The sequence below is a fragment of the Myxocyprinus asiaticus genome, chromosome 20, assembly GCF_019703515.2.
Source record: "Myxocyprinus asiaticus isolate MX2 ecotype Aquarium Trade chromosome 20, UBuf_Myxa_2, whole genome shotgun sequence".
Classification (NCBI taxonomy): domain Eukaryota; kingdom Metazoa; phylum Chordata; class Actinopteri; order Cypriniformes; family Catostomidae; genus Myxocyprinus; species Myxocyprinus asiaticus.
Window position 1 is genome coordinate 32248054 of NC_059363.1, and position 20815 is coordinate 32268868.

The following is a 20815-nucleotide window of genomic DNA, read 5'->3' on the forward strand; positions in this document are numbered from 1 at the left end:
GCAAGATCCTCCAAGTCAGCAATGACCTTCGTCAGCATTGCTGACATGTTCAATATCTCTCGCCGCATTTGCCGCACTTCTCCGACCAAATCAACTCCCGGGCACTTGACCTGCTCAGGGGTGTCACCATGAGCGGTAAGTGTGTTTTAATGCCTCCAGAACCTGAGGATTTTGAATTCTTTGACATATTGTCCTCCTTGGACAGTTATGGAACCGAGTGTATCGAATCTCACCAGTTTATGTTATAAAAAGTATTAAAACTAGCAAAGTGTGCAGAGCTCGCCATTCACATGCCAATCCTTGCATGGCGTCACGTAACTCCAAGGATACCTGTTCAGCCCCTGATAGTCCGTGCAGGGACATAATGAGCCATCGTTTTTTCTCCACAAAGAAGAACACCGCTCCTGCTGGGTATGAGGAAGGGCAGATGAGGCCAGCTGTGAGTGACACACCAATGTACCTCTCCACTGCCTCCTGCTCCAGAGCAGACTGAGAGTAGAGTCGCCCACGAGGCGGAGAAGTGCCGGGGAGGAGCTCGATTGTGCAGTCGTACGGACAGTGCAGAGGAAGGGATGTGGCCCTGGAATGGTAAACTGCCGGAACTCCATTCAGATTGGCTGACTCTGCCTGAAACACAGAAACAGAAGATACAGGAGACAAGGCCGATCTCAAACAATGGGAGGAGCAATAAGAGCTCTACGAAAAAATAGAGTTGTCAGTCCAATTAATGTACAGATTGTGTTTTAACAGCCATGGATGACCCAACACCATCGGGGTCCAATTTACTAGTGAGCTCCGGCTTTTAATGGGCATGCCACCAGTAGATGTCCCTCACGGTCACAATAAATGCATAAGCCTTGGAGGATCTGTCTCTCTCCCTCTCTCTCTGCAGGAAAGCTTGACTCGATCCACCAGCATAGGCCCTTCAGTGGGCCCTGCAGGTGATGCATGGGCCTGTGGAGGTGGTGGAGAATAAGCACTCTGAGCGCGGGAGGTCGAGTTGAACCACGGCGGCGGCGTAGAGAAAAGCGTTTGTTAACTCTGACGGCAAAGTTGATAAGCTTGTCAAGGTCCTCGGGCAGTTCAAGGGAATACATTTCATCAAGAACAGTCTATTTGTCCATTGAGGAAGTTATCCCACAATGCTTGCTCGTTCCACCGGCAGGAGGCCGTGAGAGTGAGAAATTCAAACAAGAAATCTGAGACTGATCTGGAACCCTGCCGTAACTCCACCAGCAAATGAGCCACCTCTCTGCCATGGGTGGCACAATCGAAAAACTTCCTGAGTTCCACAGCAAAGGTGAAGAACAATGCACAGAAGGGTAGCTGGCTCTCCCAGGACGCCATGGCCCAGTCCCGTGCTCTACCAGTGAGGAGGGTAATAACGAATGCCATCTTCACCTCTTCAGAATGGTATGTGGAAGTTTGAAGGGAAACGTCAGAGAGCATTGTGATAAGAAGGCCCGGCAAGACCAGGGATCACCGTCATAAGCAGCCGGGGGGTGAAGTCATGGCTCGAGGACCGGTCAGGCTGGAGGATCGCAGCCTGAAGCTTCGGTGATAGGTGGTTCTGGATTGGGAGAAGACCTGAGATGATGGACTTGGAAAGTTAGGTCAGCTTATTGAGCAGTTATAGCGTCCAGATTCCGTTTAGAGGCAGCCAGCTGCTCAGCGTGTCATCCAAGGAGCGATCCCTGCTGTACGAGCGCTGTTCTGGGTCTGATTGTTCTGTCAAGAACAGGCGAGGACCCAAGTGCTGGATGCAAAAATTAAAATCTTTATTTTCTTTAGAAAAAAGAAAACAAAACAGTAATCCACAGAATCCTCTGAGAAGGAATGCCAGAATCTGGCTAGTAATCCACAGCTCCGACCGGACCTTTTAGCTGGAGAGAGAGAGAGAGACAGAGAGAGAGAGAGAGAGCTGGAAACACTCCCGGGAACAAGTCAGACCTCCAGTGAGTCTGAGAGAAGGGAAGCACAACTGGGCTGGCAATGCAGAGAGAGAGAGAGAGAGAGAGAGAGTGAGAGACATGAGCATCCATGCGAAAAGCGAAATCCGGAGCAGGCCAGGGGAGATAGGCCGAGAAATGACATAGACGAAAAACAGAGGAACAAAACAGAGAGGTGAGATACATAGGTCTAGACTGAAATGTGAAAGCAAAGCAAAAACGGCAACACTATGCAACAATCAGACAAACACTGAAGAAAAAGGATGAGCTAAATAGACCAGAGAAAATGAGCGACAGGTGGAGATAATGATAGCGGAGCCGGAGCGAATAATTATCTCAATGAAACAATCACTCACGCCAACACTCATTTTTATTTGTATAGCGCTTTTCACAATACACATCATTTCAAAGCAGCTTTACAGAAAAACATGTATTAACAAAAAATTAATCTGTACTACCTATAAAGTCTTAGAGTGATCATTGTGTAGTTTGATTAAATATGAAATTGTGTATAAAAATTACATAATTAAAATATAATTGTATTTAGAACCCCTGTGAGCAAGCTGAAGGCGACTGTGGCAAGGAACACAAAACACCATAAGATGTTGGTTAATGGAGAAAAATAACCTTGGGAGAAACCAGGCTCATTGTGGGGGCCAGTTCCCATCTGGCTAAACAGCATGAATGTAATGCCAATATTAGTTATTTGTGTGCAGTGCAAGTCATGGTTTAAAATTTGTAAACTAAGTGTTAAGGTCCAGTGTTTAATTTTTGTTATTATAATTTTTTTTTTTTTTTTTTTTTTTTTTTTTTTTGAGAACTGTAAGATTAATGACTAATGTCTTTGAAGTCCATCCTGGATTAACTGCAGAAGTTTACATATTTGCATTGTCCTTTGTTAGTTGGCTGATGAAGGCTTTTGCTAGCAATTAATTGATAGTCTATGTATTCCATTTCAAGCGTGTAGTCCATCATTAGACAAAGATGATGCAAGCAGAGATCAATCAATGAGGTGCATCGCAGTTCAACCGGCAGGTCATTTCAGTGAGGTTCGGTGGGGTCCATCCTAAATCCAAGGTTCAGGCAGTGGCAATATGAAGTATCTGATGCCTTACATTTGGAATTGGCATTGGTTCATCCTCTGAAGTCCATTGTAAAAGACTGAAGTGATGTCTGACTTGCACCGGCTGTAGTTTGTCATTATCACTCAGCGACACATAGCAGTGGAGTCTGACACCAAGCAGGAACGGAGCTGAATCTGGCCAGCTTTGGTAACCTCGGGATATGAATCCCGATATGAATATTTTTTTGGATAATAAAATAGAATAATACTAGCGTAGATGCCATTCAATTTTATGCAGAGTTATAGATCATGATAGATGTTTCTGGTTCCGGCAGACCTAACCTAAAGCAGCCTAATTGTGAGTTGATGGATAAATTAGGTGTATGCCTGGCTAAATAGATGAGTCTTTGGTCTAGACTTAAACTGAGTGAGTGTGTCTGCATACCGAATGGTGTTAGGGAGACTATTCCATAGTTTGGGAGCCAAATAGGAAAAGGATCTACCTCCTTTCGTGGATTTTGATATTCTATTAACAAGCCAGAATTTTGTGATCATAATGAATGTGATGGAATATGGCATGTCAGAAGGTCACTTAAGTACTGTGGAGCTAGACCATTCAAAGCTTTGTATGTAGTTAACAATTTTAAAATTAATATGAAATTTAACAGGTAGCCAATGTAACGACAATAAAATGGGGCTAATATGATCATATTTCTTGGTTCTAGTCAGCACTCTGGCAGCTTCATTTTGAACCAATTGAATTTGATTTATTGAATTTTACATTCTCCCAGTAATGCATTACAATAATCTAGTCTTGCAGTCATGAACCCATGAATTAGTTTTTCGGCATCAGCAACAGAGAGCATGTGTCGTAACTTAGCAATATTTCTGGGGTGGAAGAATGCTGTTCAACAAACATTGGAAATGTTATTTTCAAAGGACAGATTGGTATCAAATATAACACCTAAGTTTTTCATTGTAGAAGATGACATAACAGTACATCCATCGAGAGTCAAATTATATTTTAGTGGCTTATTTTTAGAGGTATTTGGTCCAATAATTAGTATCTTTGTTTTGTCGGAATTGAGTAGAAGGAAATTTCTGGCCATCCAATCTTTGATTTCATTGATACACTGCTAATTTGGAGAATTGTGAATTTTTGTTGGGTTTAAAAGAAATATAAAGTTGGGTATCATTGGCATAACAGTGGTTGGGCCTCATGTATTCAGATAGAAGACAAAGGCAGGCCTAACACAGTCGTAAAACCTGACTGAGGCCCACACACGGTCATAAATCTTACTGATAAAAACCACGCCAAAATCAAACAAAGGGAGTCCAAAACAGACTGCAAATCCCATGAAGCCTTGCTCACTAAAGGATCAAATTCTCAACTCCTATTGGATGAGGCACACAACAGAACGGCCCTCAACCATGACATCATCAGGAGTAGAAATAACTCTGAGACCCTTCCGGGCATTGCTTCCAGCAACTTTGCTCGCCGTGTGTTGACGCAGCTCATCGCTGCTCTCAGGTGTAGCCTCGTGGCACAAGGAAGTAACGTACGACTTGAATCTGTGGCCATACAATCTCCATCTCACTGGACGAGTTGAGATTACTCTGTGTTCCACCAAACACTCTAATGGATCCGAAGGAGATTGCAATCCGCATCTTCATCCGTTTGCCTGCAGAAGCGAAGAGAAAAAAAAAGATTTCTCTTCCCTCTTCAATCAAGTCGACGTCGCTGATTTCTCAGCCAGCTCGCCGAGAATCAGCAGCCGCCGTCATCACCCGAGCCTCGAGGAAACAAGGCAGAGTCAAACGATGGATGAACACACATTCTACCTGCATCCTCATGCGATTCAAGTAAGAGGTTTACGTCTGGGCAGAAATAGAATATTATAGTGTGTTATTCTTGTGTATCAAGGTTATTGCTTGTACAGTTTACGGACCGCCGAGTCCGCATATTGCTGCTAATAATACTCAAGGTATTACTGTAATGTACTGTTATCATGAATGAGATCTGCTGTGTTGTAGTCCAACCACATTGGACTGTTGTGTATTTCCGCAATCACGGGTGAGACCGCCTCACTGAGTTGTCACCAATCCATTAAAGAACCAAAGACCGTGGGACGGTTTACGAGCCGTCCACCACGTCTCTGAGTGATAAACTAATAGTTGCTTTCTCTCACACGATCGCGAAACCGGCTTTGGTGCTGCCACTTTATTCTCTCTCTCTCTCTCATACTAACCACACACACACACACACGCGCGACCCCTCACAAACATTCTCGCACACACTTTTGGCTAGTAGATAACTTCGTGATAAAGCTCAGCTTTGTCCCTAAGTTATCGTACAAGCGGAGACACGCGGTAAATGGGCAGATGCCATTAACCGGCTTCTTTCTGCCCACATTCACGGCCATATTCTCTGGCCGGAAATCTTGCGTGACGTACTCTCCACGAGAGTCACGTCCGCCATTTTGTGCGCGTCACTCCTTACACACACACACACACACACACACACACACACACACACACACACACACACACACACACACACACACACCTTCCTCTCATGTTTTATAGGCTTATTTTGGTTACCATATCTAATCATGTCACTGTTTAGTTTGTAGTTGTAAGTCGGAAATTTATTGACTGCATTGTATTGATTATTAATTGATATTACTGCATAAATAAACTTTGTTATATTTCAAAGAGAAGTGTTTTGGTTTGTTTTGCATACACCTGTGTCAAATGCTGGCAGGGGATGTCAGTGCTCTGATTCAAACCTTCATTTTTTTCTTTTGAATGTCGATTGTCTTAAGAGAACAATCTAATATTGAGACTGTTATACTGTCTGGTTATTAGTCCCTGATTCCAGGGTGGTGCCCCGGTGATATTAATCCTTATTAATATTCTATTGATTTTGATAATTGATAATTATCTTTGATGATTGTTGAATTTGAAGGATCAATAAGCTAGTGTTAATTCTAATCAATGTTCCATTGATTTTAATAATTAATGATTATCTTTGATGATAATTAATATTCTATTGAATATGATGGTTATCTTTGATTGTTGATGTGAAGGATTAAAGCTAACATTGATTCAAATCAATGTTCTATTGATTTTAATAATTGATAGTTATCTTTGATAATTATTAATTATCACTAATAACCAAACCCGCTCCTGAACGTAGCGCACTACATTTACTGGTGCCCCGTATGAGACTTCAATGAGTTAGATTCTATTATTTAAATTTAAATATTAATTAATAACTAAAGAAATAATTATTAATTATTTCTGATAGTAACACTGATCTAAACAACCAGTAGAACCTACACAGTGGAAACTTATTCCATGATTCCTGATAATATTTCCCAAGGGATGCATGTATAAGGAGAAAAGCAGAGGCCCTAAAACTAATCCCTGTGGCTTCCATACTTAATTTTTGTTGATTTGGCCATTCTTCGTTTACACATACAAAGTGGTAGCGGTCTGATAAATAGGACCTAAACCATGCTAATGCAAGTCCACTAATGCCAACATTATTCTCCAGCCTATTCAAGAGAATGTTGTGATCTATCGTGTCGAAGGCTGCACTAAGATCTAAAAGCACTAGAAGAGAAATGCAGCCGGGATCAGATGATAAGAGCAAGTCATTTGTAACTCTGATAAGTGCAGTCTCTGTACTATGATGGGGCCTAAATTCTGACTGAAAATGTTCATATATACCATTTCTGTGTAGAAATGAACATAGTTGGGAGGACACTACCATTTCTAGTATTTTTGACATAAATGGTAGCTTTGAAATTGGTCTGTAATTAGACAATTCTCCAGGATCAAGCTTTGGCTTCTTAATAAGCAGTTTGATAACTGCCATTTTAAAGTGTCTTGGGACACGTCCTAAAGACAGCGAGGAGTTAATAATATTAAGAAGAGGTTCTAAGATTACAGGGAACGCCTCTTTTAAGAGCTTAGTTGGTATTTGTGAGAAATATGCCTCAGATGGAACAATGTGACCTTTTTATGCTGATGCTTGCATATCTGTTTGTATGTTTTCAGCACTGTCTTGAGCACAAAATGTACTTGATAAGAATGTACTTCTGTAAGCGAGAGGAAACAACCCCATATATGGAGGACTGAGAAAGTTCGAGGTAAAGGGTGTAACCAGCCTTGTGTGACAAGAACCATATAACCCCATGCTTTCCTTTAATAAATGGAAGAACTGCTTGTGACATTCTGTGTCTGTGTATTTCTTCCCACCGGTGAATTCATGTCCTGATCGAAGAGTGACTGCGAGGAAGGCAGAATAAAGCATCCGAATCATATTTTACTAACAGTATTGGATCTAACATACATGTTGTGGCTTTTGATTTTTTTTTTTTACGTTTTGTTAGCTCTTCGTGAACTATGACAGTGAAGGATTGAAGTTGCTTGTGAGGAAAATTAAGAGACACTGTTTTCTGAAGTGCGGTGACAGTTGATTGCATAGTTCCAATTTTATTTCGGATTATTTCAATTTTATCAGTAAAGAAATTCATGAAGTCATTATTATTGTGCTGCGACAGAATATCTGGTTCAGTCGATGCTTTATTCCTAACCAATTTAGCCACAGTAATGAATAAACACCTAGGATTGTTGTGGTTATTTTCTATGAGTTTGCTCAAATATGCTGACCTGGCAGCTTTTAGTGCCTGTCTGTAGCTACAGACAATATCCTTCCATGCAACGCAAAATACCTCTAATTTTGTATTTTTCCCACTTGCGCTCCATTTTCCGAGCTGCTCTCTTGAGAGAATGAGTGTGATCATTGTAACATGATGCGGGGCTTTTTCTTAAATTTTCTTTAACCGAAGGGGGCGACACTATCAAGACTGCTAGAAAAGACTACATTTATATTTTCTGTTATTACATCAAGTTCTTCTAGACTTTTTGGCTTACTGAATATATGAGACAATTCTGGAAGACTATTAGTGAAGCTATATTTAGTGGTTGAAAGAATAGTTCTACCTGAACGATAGCGTGGTGTAGATTGAGTGACATTAGCTGATCGCAGCAAACAACAGACGAGGTAATGATCTGAGATGTCATCACTCTGCAGCAGAATTTCTATAGTATCAACATCAACTCCATATGACAGAATTAAATCTAGCGTATGATTATGGTGATGAGTTGGTCCTGTCACATTTTGTTTGACTCCAAGAGAGTTGAGAACATCGATCAATGCTAATCCCAATGTGTCATTTTCATTATCTATGTGAATGTTGTAGTCACCAACAGTTAAAGCTTTATCTACATTAACTACTAGATCTGATAGAAAATTTGCAAATTCACCAAGGAAATCTTAGTACAGCCAGGGTGATCTATATACTGTAGCAACTGTAAAAGACGACAGAGATTTTTTATTTATATCTGACAGTGTCACATTAAGCATTATTAGTTCAAAAGACTTAAACTTATATCCTGTCCTCTGAGTAACACCAAAAACTTCACTGTAAATTGCAGCAACACCTCCTCCTCGACCCTTGAGGCGAGGCTCATGATTATAACATTAACCTGGGGGAGTAGATGCATTTAAACTAATAGATTCATCTGGTTTAAGCCAGGTTTCAGTCAAACAGAGCACATCCAAACTATTATCTGTAATAATTTCATTTACAATTAGTGTTTTGGTAGAATGAGATCTAATGTTTAATAGCCCTACCTTTATATGATGTTTATCTTCAATTGTTTTGTTTTTTTTTATTTATTTATTTTTCAAGTTTGACCTTAATCAAATTTTTTTCTAAATGATTTAGTGAGTTTTGTGTTTGGTAGTTCAGGAAACAGACACTATATGATATCTAGGTGATACAGTCTCTATGTGTTGTAGTTTATGTGACCTGTGTGACATCTCAAGACAGCTAGCAGGCGTTCGGATTAACCAGTTTGTCTGCTTCCTGAACTGGGCCCCAGTTAGTAAAATACTATCACTATTAAGACTATGAGCCAAATCACCTGAGAGGATAGCGGCACCTTCCCTGGAGGGATGGAGTCCGTCTCTCTTTACCAGGTCAGGTCTACCCCAAAAACTCTTCCAATTGTCTATAAATCCTATGCTATTCTCCAGACACCACTCAGAGATCCAGCCATTCAGTGACACTAAAGATGAGCAGGGAGGGGGCCGGAGCATACTACAGTGTCTGACATCGTTTTTGCAAGTTCACATACCTCTTTAACATTATCTTTAGGGATCTCCGACTGGCAAAGCCGGACATCGTTAGTGCCAACATGAATAACAGTTTTAGAAAATGTACGTTTAGCATTAGCCAGCACTTTTTTGATCTAATGTCAGACACTCGAGCCCCGGAAAAGCATTTAACAATGGTGGCTGGAGTCTCTATTTCCACGTTCCCTACAACAGAATCACCAATTATTAAGGCTCTTTCAACATGATTCTCAGTGGTTGCATCACTGAGTGGGGAGAATCGATTGGAAACCCTAACAGGAACAGAAGAGTTGTGTCACTTTGCTGAGCAAGTATGCCGCCGAGATGTCACCCAGATGCCCTGCTGCGGGGCCCTTCAGCTAGAACCAAAGTCTGTGTGTTGCACGCTGTACTACCCACACCCTAAACGGTATCTAACCATTTTTCTTTCTCACTGACCTCGACTAGCATTCAGATGCGTATCTCTAACTCATTAAACTTCTCTGTCAGCCTGACTAATTCCTTACATTTATCACATGTAAATCCCTCACTGCTGATGGAAGAAGCTATAATAAATATGTGGCATGCAATGCAGGATAGCATGAGCAGATGCCATGGCTTACCGCAATTGTTTGTTGTTGTTGTTGTTGTTATGGTTGTTCTCGAGCGGCGAGGGTTTGAGATCGATGTGGTTTGATGTGGTTCCTAATCAGCAGATGTTTGAGATTTATGCAATAATCCATGTAAAACACAGTTGAGAAAACAAATGCACACAGTCGAGACACAAGATATACACAAGTGGAAAAGAAAAGAGAAAACGGGTGCACGTGGTAAAATACAAACAGTTGAAACAGTAGAAAAGCGGAAAAAAACGAACCACGCTGTAAAATGGCAAAGGATAAAATGATGAACGTATAAGCAATGCTAGCAAGCTACAAACACTCGTGTAGCATGCCAGCAGCAACCGGAACAGGAGGTTAAGTTTATGGTTAAGTGGTATCAAGACGCTCATTACCAACATTCTCTCAAGTGAACTGTCAAACAGAAATGACAATAAACGAGGTCACGTGACACCATGCAAGGAGCAGACGTGTGAGCGACGAGTTCTGCGCACTTTGCTGAATTTTCGATTATTTTCATATTATAATCTGGTGAAATTTGACACATCCAGTTACACATTTGCCCTTTGTTGCAAAACATGGCAAAGAAGTAAAAATCCTCAGGCTCTGGAGACATTAAAAGACACTTACGTGTTCAGGACGAAAGCCCCGACAGGCCTACAGACCCGATTTAGATGGCGCAGCGGGAGAGGAGATCTTGCGTCAGTTGTCCACGAAGATTCTTGCTGACTTGGAGGATCTCGCTGTAATACGTCGATCGATCACGGCGATGGAAATAAAATTCTCTGAGATAGTTACAAGAGTGACTGATGTTGAGAGACAAATCGATTGTCTGGAGTCTTCGGAGAGGGAATTAACCGCTAATCTGCCCGCGACCAAAATTGATTTGGAACATCTCCTTGAAAAGCTTGAAGATCTTGAAAATAGAAGCTGCAGGAATAACGTCCGAATTGTTGGAATTCCTGAGCATGAGGAGGGCAGAGATAAAATCCTAGACGAGTTTTTCCCCCGAGTTTGCTCGACATAACAGGCCACAAGCTGGAAATCGAGCGAGCTCACAGAGTGCCGGCTCACAGATCTGCTGAGGGAGAAAGGCCCAGATCGATTCTGGCCAGATTTCTGAGATCATCCGATAAAGATCTTGTGTTGCGCCAGGCAAGGAGCAAAGGGAAGCTTTCTTGGAAGAACCATAATATTTTCTCGTTCCCGGACTTTGCGAGTTCGACAAGAGAAACGCGATCTGTTCAAGGAATGTAAAACTCTTACATCAGAAAAAGATCTCGTTTGCTCTAATGTTTCCTGCCAAACTGAGAATAGAAACGAAGGTCGGTCGCAAAGTATTTACATGTCCAAATCTGGCAATGTCTTTTATAGAATCAATGACTGAGTAAACCATTGGATGTTTCTCATGTGAGTGGGCCTGACTCACTGTACCTAACTCTTGAGGAAGCTGGGCGACATTTTAGGTTTTTTGCGTTGGCTCCACCGAGCGGCTGGAGCTTGTTTTGTGAATAACACTTTTCTTTAAAGAAACTTTTGCATTTATGAAAGATGATTTTTGCATTGAAGTTCCCGGACAGATTGAGAGTAGACACTACGGATGACTACAAAATATCTACATGCTGCTCACACAAAGGATGTCTTTTATGAAGTCGACGGATTATGTAAGTCATGGTATATACTTTTATGCAGCCTCCGAGTGAATTGACTCGATCATCCGGGGAACCGGGATGCCGGTTTTGTTTCTTTTTGTATTGGTTCCGCCTAGCGGCTGGAGCTTGTTCGATTGAATAACACTCCTTTGGAACAGCTGTGCATTAATCTGTTCGTTCTTCGTACTTATTCCTCCTGCTGGCTGTAGTTTGTTTTGTTGAGTTTTTGTTTTATCGAGACTTTGGAATGATTACGTCATCCACTGAACTCATAACAGCTGGCTCACTGAACAGCTGTTTGTCTGTCCGAGGAATCTGAACGGTTTTATATTGGCTGGAATTTGTTTTGTGGAAGATCACACCTTTGAGACAGTTCTGTGAATGAATCTACACATTCTTTGTGTTCATTCTTCCTATTGACTGGGTTTATTTCACAAAGTATTTTCTGTTATGTAATTTTGCTCACAAATTTGTGAGACAAAATTGAGCAATCCGATGGCAAAGTTGTCGTGGAGACTCGAGGGCGTTCATGGACCTTTTGAGTTTAGAGGCATTGTCACCGGTTGGCGCTGTCGTGCACAGGGTTAATGCACACGTTTTTCTTTTTTCTGTTTGTTTTGTTCGGGGGAATGTTCAGGGGTTGATTGTTTCACTAATGGGGAATGCGGTCTGTATAATTTTGTTTTTGACACACAATTTCTTTTTTCTACAATATCAAAATGTCAAATGTTAATATGAGTGTTCTATCTCTCTCCACATGGAATGTGAATGGGTTGGGGCACCCCATAAAAAGAAGGAAGGTTATTTCTTTTCTTAAACGTAAGAAATATGATATAGTGTTTCTTCAAGAAACACATCTCTCCCCGCAGGAAGCTGAAAAATTTGGGAAGATATGGGGTGGACATATCTTCTTTAGTACTGGCTCAAGTAAGAGCAAGGGAGTCATTATATTGGTAAATAAACATCTACAATTCAAATGTCTCAAACAAATTAAAGATAAATTAGGAAGAGTAATTATTGTGTTAGTTGAAATTCATGGGCAAAAGTTGATTTTGGCTAATATTTACGCACCTAACGTTGATGATCAGGGCTTTTTTATAGATCTTGATGGGATGTTGCAAGCCGCTGGCACCCCTCATGATATAATATTGGGAGGAGACTTTAATCTTTTGATAGACTCAGTCCTAGATCATAGTGAAGCAAAAGTGTGCAAGCCCCCTAGAGCAACATTGATGCTTCACAGGATGTGTAAAAATCTTGGTCTTACAGATATTTGGAGACTTTTGAACCCATCTGGTAGGGACTATACATTTTTTTTCCATCAGTCCATAAGATTTATTCTAGAATACATTTTTTTTTTATATCCAAATCCCTCATTTCATCTGTTGTTGATTGCTCAATTGGAAATATCTTAGTCTCAGATAATGCTCTGGTGAGTTTAGAGGTGATGCCACATATAGAGTAAAAGAAATCATATAGTTGGCGCCTTAATGTGTCCCTTTTGCAAAATCCTGATTTCCAACAGGCAAGGCTCCGGGGCCTGACGGCTTTGCCGCTGAGTTTTTCTAAACTTATGCTACAGAACTGGCTCCACTTTTGTTAGAAGTTTATACAGAATCATTAAAGAATGGGAAGCTTCCGCCAACCATGACACAAGCCCGGATCAGTCTGATTCTAAAAAAGGACAAAGATCCAAGTGAGTGTAAAAGTTACCGCCCAATTTCCCTGATCCAGTTAGATGTAAAAATTTTGTCCAAAATTCTGGCTAATCGATTAAGTAAAGTTATGACATTACTTATACATATAAATCAGGTGGGGTTTATTCGAGGCCGTAGTTCTTCTGATAATATTAGGTGTCTCATCAATATCATGTGGTCAATAGCAAATGATCAATCTCCGGTTGCTGCCATCTCTCTTGACGCCGAAAAGGCATTTGATATGGTAGAATGGGATTATCTTTTTAAGATTTTGGAAAGGTATGGGTTCGGGAATACATTTATTGGTTGGATTAAGTTACTTTATAAAACACCCTGTAGCAGCGGTGCAAACAAATGGGTTAATTTCAGATTATTTTACTCTGGATAGAGGCACCCAGCAGGGTTGCCCTCTTTCCCCATTATTGTTCTGTCTTGCCCTGGAACCATTAGCAGCCGCGATAAGAAAGGAGGATGATTTTCCAGGGGTGACTGCGGGAGGTGTGGTGCATAAGCTTCTGCTTTACGCAGATGATATTTTATTATTCGTCTCCGACCCCACTAGATCATGCCTTGCCTCCACAGAATTATTAACTCCTTTTCCAAATTCTCAGGATACAATGTCAATGTAGAGCCGAGGAGGGCGGGGCCGGGCTGGAATGAGACACACCCAGTCCCCAATCAGCCTGATGGGGCGCGCGAGGGATAAAGGCGGCCGGGGACGACAGTTCGAGAGAGAGAGAATTGCAGGCAGCTGTACTGTGTGTTTTTGGTTGTGTGTTTTGTTTAAATTGTTTATTAAATTATTATTTAAGTTGTCAAGCCGGTTCTCGCCTCCTCCTTTCCACTGAACCCCCTTACAGTCAATTAGTCTAAATCCGAAGCTTTGGCTTTGACAGCGTACTGTCCAGTAACAGCCTTCCAGCCGGGTGCCTTCCAGTGGCCCAAACAGGGAATTAAGTATTTGGGAATTTTATTCCCAGCAAATTTGTCTGATTTAGTCAGAGTTAATTTTGATCCCTTAATAAAAAGGTTTTCGAATGATGTGGACAGATGGGCTTCATTACACTTATCGATGATTGGGAAGGTTAATGTTATTAAAATGAATTGCATTCCAAAATTTAACTACCTGCTACAATCTCTCCCTGTAGATGTCCCTCTCTCTTATTTCAAGCAATTTGATAGCATATTGAAGTCCTTCATTTGGAATGGTAAACGTCCCAGGTTAAATTTCAGTAAGTTACATAGGCCAATTGACAAAGGTGGGTTAGGCCTACCCAAGATTTTATTTTATTATGCATTCAGTCTTAGACATTTGGTTCACTGGTCGCTTCCACCTGAGAGAGCTCCTCCCTGGTTTTGTATTGAAAAGGAAGTTCTTGCCCCTATCTCACCACTGCAAAGCCTTTCGATTAAACTAGCTGGAGAGGTTAAGTCGCACCCCGTTATTTTGCATTTGCACTCGATATGGACAAAAGTGTCCAGAGTGTTTAATTCTGATATTTATTTAAATGTAGCCTTGAGCATATGGCTGAACCCTAAACTATGTATTAATAAGTCCCCTTTCTGTTGGTCAGATTGGATTGTGAGGGGGGTTAATACACTTGGTGACCTGTATGAGGGTGGAGTATTGAGATCTTTTGAAAATTTGATTCAACATTTTGGGATTCCCAGATCTCAATTTTATAAGTATTTACAGCTGCGCCACCTGCACTGCTCTGTTTTTGGGAGTAGCATACACCCTCCTAGAGCAGCAGATACTCTGGAAGTGGTGATTGCTGCTTTTAGGAAGGGTCATGAGGCATCAGTGTATTACTCCTTGTTAATTCAGAGTCTGGGGGACGGATCTTTAAATTCTCTTAAAAGATTATGGGAGAAAGATTTAAACTTGGTATTGGAGGAGGGAGTGTGGGCAAGGATTCTAAAAAACAAAGTCTGCATCTAGAGATGCAATTTAAGATTTTACATAGATTTTATTGGACCCCCTCTAGATTGTATAGGCTTGGTCTTAAGGACACACCCATCTGCTGGCGATGCCATACTGAAGATGGAGACACCTTCCATGTTTTTTGGGGGTGCCTTAAGATCCAAGAATTTTGGCTGAAGGTGCAAAGTTTTGTGTGTGGTGGGCACTCAGGTCTCGTTCTGCCTCAGACTCTGTATTTTGGGAGATAGGGAGGTCATGGATTTGGTAGATAAGTACATGAAGGACTGGGTTTTGACCGGTGTGATGATTGGTAGACAGGTTATTTTGAGGAGTTGGAAGTCGGATGGAGCACCCTCGTTCCCGGAGTGGTGCGTGGAGATGGGGAGGGTGGCTGCCTTCGAGGAGGGGTCGAGCATTAGGATGGGGGTTAGGGAAACTTACAATAAGAAATGGGGCAATTATTAAGCATTTTTGAGGGAATCTCGAGGTGGGGCGGTGGAGGGAGTAATTTAGAGTTTAGTTGTTTTTTTTATATATTATTATTATTATACTTGATTATTGTATGTTATTTTATGTTGTTGTTTTAGTTTTCTGTGTGTGTGTCTATATTCTATTGACCACAGGGGTGTTCGTGGGGGGGTCAGGGCGGGTTGAGAATTTGGTAGGGGGAGGGGATATAGTGGGGGTTTAATGTTTTTGATTCATTATATACATGTTGTTGTATTTTTTGTGTTAATTTATGAATCAATAAAAATGTTAATAACAAAAAAGAAATGACAATAAACACACATGGAAACAAGCACATACTCACAGAGCAGCCGATCTAATGTAGAACCCCGACATAAACATCTGGGATGGCATGTGTGTGATTAAGTGATGAGAGAATTTTCATTTTTGAGTGAACTATCCCTTTAACCCTTGAGAGCATCTTAACATATGCCAATTGTAACACTTCTTGTTCAAGTTTATTTTTATTTGTGTAACCATTATTACATTTTGATTTAATTTAGATTTTTTGAGAAATCTGAAATTTCAAGAGAATTTTTAGTGTTGTCATTTGGCTATCTTGAGTAGTGTAATACTATGAGCCTTTACCCCAACGTTGTTACAGCGTATAATCATGTCGCTCAGCTGTGCCTCGGTTCCTGATCTGGAGCACAAGTTGTAACTGACTGGTTGATACCTTTGCCACCAAGGGTTCCAAGGATTGGAAATCACGATACTCTCACTGGGGGGAGAGATCTGACAGATCAAAAGCAACTGTTAGCATGTGCATAAGCTTCATTCATAAGCATCTGTAAAAATATGTTTTAACAAACCCATATCAAAAAGTTTAAAAATTTTACATACAGTTGTATCAAAAGATTTTTTACATATATATATATATATATATATATATATATATATATATATATATATATATATATATATATATATATATATATATACCGTTTATATGGCAGCAGAAAGTTATTCATGCTGGCATCAGTAAGAAGTTAATTCTCCACCCACCTGAACCCCACCATAGCCATTTGGTGCCAGGTATCTCTCACATTCTGCTGCTATATCTGCCCAGCGCCACTCAAACAGATGAACGATGGTGGTCCTACCATATTTAGTATTTGGGTTGTGCTGGGCAATGGACAGTCCAAGGAGTGCAGCCAGAATCAGGAGCTTCATTTTGCCTTTGCACAGAAGAAAATGTGTGGTTGTGTGGTGTATATGCACGCATCAAATTGGAATGCACCATCCAGTGGAAGACACCAAAAAATATCCATGTGGAAAATAATTCTTATCTAAAGTCCAAAGATTACTATACAAGTAAAATACAGTGGTTACAGTGGTGTTAGAGTAGAAGATATCATGTTAGAAAACAGATGTTGTGTAAAAGAAAAAACTGTGTAAGAAAACATAAATTAATAAATACTGGTAGTAATCTGTTTTGAAAATGGAAAATACATAAGTGCACTAAATCAACATAGCAGGTAGAATATGTCATTTGTTTCTCTAACACTCATAAAATGTTACGTGATGAATAATCTCCTATCTATGGAACCACCTGCTGCAAAAATGCCAAAGATTGTCTCCTGTTTAGATCTTGTAAAAGAGAAAAAGCACTGTCCTACATTTGTTTATTTTTTGTTTCGCAATATTAGTATTTCTTGTCCTTGGCTTTTCTGAAATGATGCCAAACTCCACAAGAGAACTGTCATTTATAAACCCGTGTGCTGCCAATATCCTTTTACTGTCAGCACTGGTTAATTGTTACAGTACAAAAATGAAATTATTTATTATGATATAGATTTAATAATATTATAACAACTGAAAATGTAGAATGAACATACCTTATCTCTTACATTAAACGTACATGTGACTAATGATGTCAAAACTGAAGCTTATAACTTTATTTTTTTTTTTTTTTTTTTTTTTTGGCTGTTTCAACTACTACTGCTGCCCAATTTATTGTTATCCTTACAAAAAAAGTATTGCAGCAGTACAGTGACATTTTACTGAATGATAACCATATTCATATACACTGATATTTACATGATAGCTACTCCAAGCAGGGCTGGAATACGGACAGGTCCGGTTGCACCAGCTATATGTAAATTACAACTTAGCATATTGGCGTAAATGGGCACTAAGTCACAATTTACGCACTACTAAATATTTGAGCGTTGCACCTTTAAATATAGGTAAGACGTAACCCTACGTATAAACTAAATATTTACTCCGACCAGGAGTAACTGATGGAATAAAAAAGCAGACTGATATTTTATGACATCAGTGAACTCAGTTTTGGTTGACAGGCTTCAGTCCATTCAACATATATGATTATGTTGGCATTTACACTCATTTACATTTACGGGAGAAAACATTATGTAAAAAACTTACCTCTTTCCTGTGTACTCCGCCCGGTGTCAAGTTTCAACATATACGAAATATATAAAATATTAAAATGAATAAATGTCTATTTTTCCAGCCTGTTGTATTAGTATTTATTTATTGTCCCTTATTCATTTTAGATACAGTTATTGAATATTGTTATTTACATAAGATAAATAGCCTATATCATTAATTAAATCTTGTTTTATTACGGATCATGTTTTAATGGGGATATAATTTATTACAGCTGACAGTTACGTGAGCAAACAAGGTTTGAACATCAACCGTAACAAAATTAAATTGAAGTTCACGACTTTGTAACACTTCTGTACACAAATGTGAAGGCTGTTTATTGGATCAATACAGGTAAACGTCATATTATGTGACTACGCATTACTTTACGGAGAGCTTACGACCTACTAGTTAAGTCTTGCCTTAAGAACAGGTGGTGCAACCAAATTAAGCACTGACTTAGTTACAAACTAACTAGTAGTTACTAAGCCCTAAGTGTGAACTTTACGTCTCAACTTAAGTGAGACATACGCACAGCTGGTGCAACCCTACCCAGGTCAGTGGGACCAGTCCACTGGGGTCTTAGACTGCCAAGGGACTGCTTCAGGATGCGAGACTCAAGACTGCCATAAGCAACACAATCACACGAGAAGTCGGCATGTTGTTTATCGAGAGTCCCATGTGGTAATATTACCCTAGGATTGGTCACTTTATGCTGACTCACTGACAAGCACCATCTCCTACAACATATTTTTTCATTGGCACCAGCGAATTTACCTTCCCTCGTGGCACTGAACGCGATTCAGTGGTTACATTTTTCCCTCTAACATTATTTTTTTAATCCACTGATGGTTAGGTTTAGGCTTGGGATTTCAAGAGAGTTTCCCGACATGCGAGCATGTCAACCGGGCTTCCCGCGAAACGCGAGCTCAAGACCAGTGACAGGATCAGTGCGCGCTTGTAAGGCGCTCCTTAAAATGCGAGCTAGTGACAAACGCAGAGCAGCTCACGTGCACAATTAATTCGGGCTTCCATCGATATCGTTGCGCATGCGACCCATTTGAAATTAACTTGAGAATTTGCTATTTTAAAGTACCATGGAGCAGTTCAACCATCATGTGAAACGTCTTGACATCTCCGACATTCTGAACAGCACTAATGAGGGAAAGTGAAATCACCTGCTGCCCAGCACTAGCATCAGTTATAAGACTGTACACATCAACACCCTTACTAACATTTATTCACTTAACTGTTACAGATTATTATTTTTTCATTACAACTGTGGAAGTTGTAGCCAAGAAAACCGCGGATAGCATGGATAGTTGGAAACAAGTAATGGTAAGTACTTTGAATTAGATTAAACTGAAAAATAAGCTGTAATCAAACGACTGATGATCACTTGTGTGTGATATTATTTTTTATATTATTATCAGTATTTTTTTAATTGATTTATTTATTTATTTATTTATTTATTTTTCAACATCTTAAGTACCTTATTTTGTTATGGATGTCCCAGTGTGGATACTAAATTTGCACTTTTCAGAGAGCTCAATAAAATATTCAAATTATATTTTGGTTGCATTTGAGGACAATTTTTTTTTTTTAATTGATTGTGTGAAATAGGCACATAATATCGGAATATCGATCGCAGGGTTCTGAATCGATTCGAATCAAATCGAAATCGTATCGCGGCAGACTTTGAAGTATCGGCAAATATTGGATCGCAGGCCAAGAGAAACAATATAAGATCCTATCGTGATGAAACACCTGATTTACACCCCTACATGCATTCCTCTTCACTTACAGCCTGTACAGCTAATACATACATATATATATATATATATATAAGATGGATGGATGGATAGACAGGTACTGCATATGCACATGTGTATATATCATCTGAAAACACTACTTTTAAATGGCTTTCAATAGACCTTTTTACCATCCGGGTTTTGAAACGCGGATGTAAAAGATTACAGGGTAAACTTCGACAGTGGTGGCTCTTCCTTTTGTTAAAATAGTTCAGACTTTTTACAAAAATATTAACAGCAATGTATCTTTGGTGAATGGTGTTTCTCCCCGGTTAATGGTTATCAGGGTCATCAGACAAGGGTGTCCTTCTTCGCCGTTTTTGTTGGTCACTGAGTTTCTCAATATTTTTATTACTCGTTGTGTAGATGTTCAGGGTATTTTAGAAGAGGAACACACTTTTTTGTAATTAGTCAACTGGCGGATGACACCTGTCGAGAAACAGGTCCCTGTTATTTTGGATGCTTTAAATTCATTTTCTAATGCTTCTGGTCTCACAGTCAATCGAAATAAAAGTGAAATTATACCTGTTCACAGTCTTGATAAAGGTCATATAGAAGGTATTGAGGTCAAAAGTTCTGTTAGATATTTGGGCACAAGTAAATCACCCGCGGATAGAATTTTAGATAATTTTTCGCAACGGACACAAAAATTAAAGAATGTCTTCAACTGCTGGCTACAAAGAAACCTAACTATCTATGGTCGTGTCTTGATCGCTGAAGGCATTTCTAGGATTGTTTACACAGCTTTGTCTTTATATGTCGATGCGAAAACCTGCTCGTCTGTCGGCTCCATACTATTTAAATTCTTGTGGAAAAATAAAACTGAATTGTTAAAAGGAAGACTCTGATAAGAAATACTTTGGAGGGAGGTGTGAGTGCTTTGGACTTCAATACTCTCAATCAGGTTTTCAAGATTGGTTGGATTAAAGGCTGCCTGAATGCTGATCCTAATCTGTTATGGTTTTACATTTCTAAATTGATCTTTGAAAAATGTGGGGGGTTAAATTGTTT

General features: G+C 39.9%; 1 protein-coding gene across 4 annotated transcripts in view; it reads right to left on the reverse strand.

Annotated features, from left to right (window-relative positions):
• LOC127411325 (alpha-amylase-like) overlaps positions 1–19318 on the reverse strand; it is a 32336-nt gene extending 13018 nt beyond the window's left edge. The window contains exons 1-3 of one of the 4 annotated variants that reach the window (XM_051646832.1): positions 18771–19318; positions 16608–16780; positions 16191–16337 (exon numbers count right to left, since the gene is read on the reverse strand). In XM_051646832.1, coding sequence (XP_051502792.1) covers positions 16191–16337; positions 16608–16775 — 315 coding nt within the window. In that variant the 5' untranslated portion in view covers positions 16776–16780; positions 18771–19318. Of the gene's footprint in view, positions 1–16190; positions 16338–16607; positions 16781–17990; positions 18140–18545; positions 18655–18770 lie in introns of those variants that run through there. The other 3 variants (XM_051646831.1, XM_051646833.1, XM_051646830.1) reach the window with 3 other exon arrangements.
• Positions 19319–20815: the final 1497 nt, after the last annotated feature.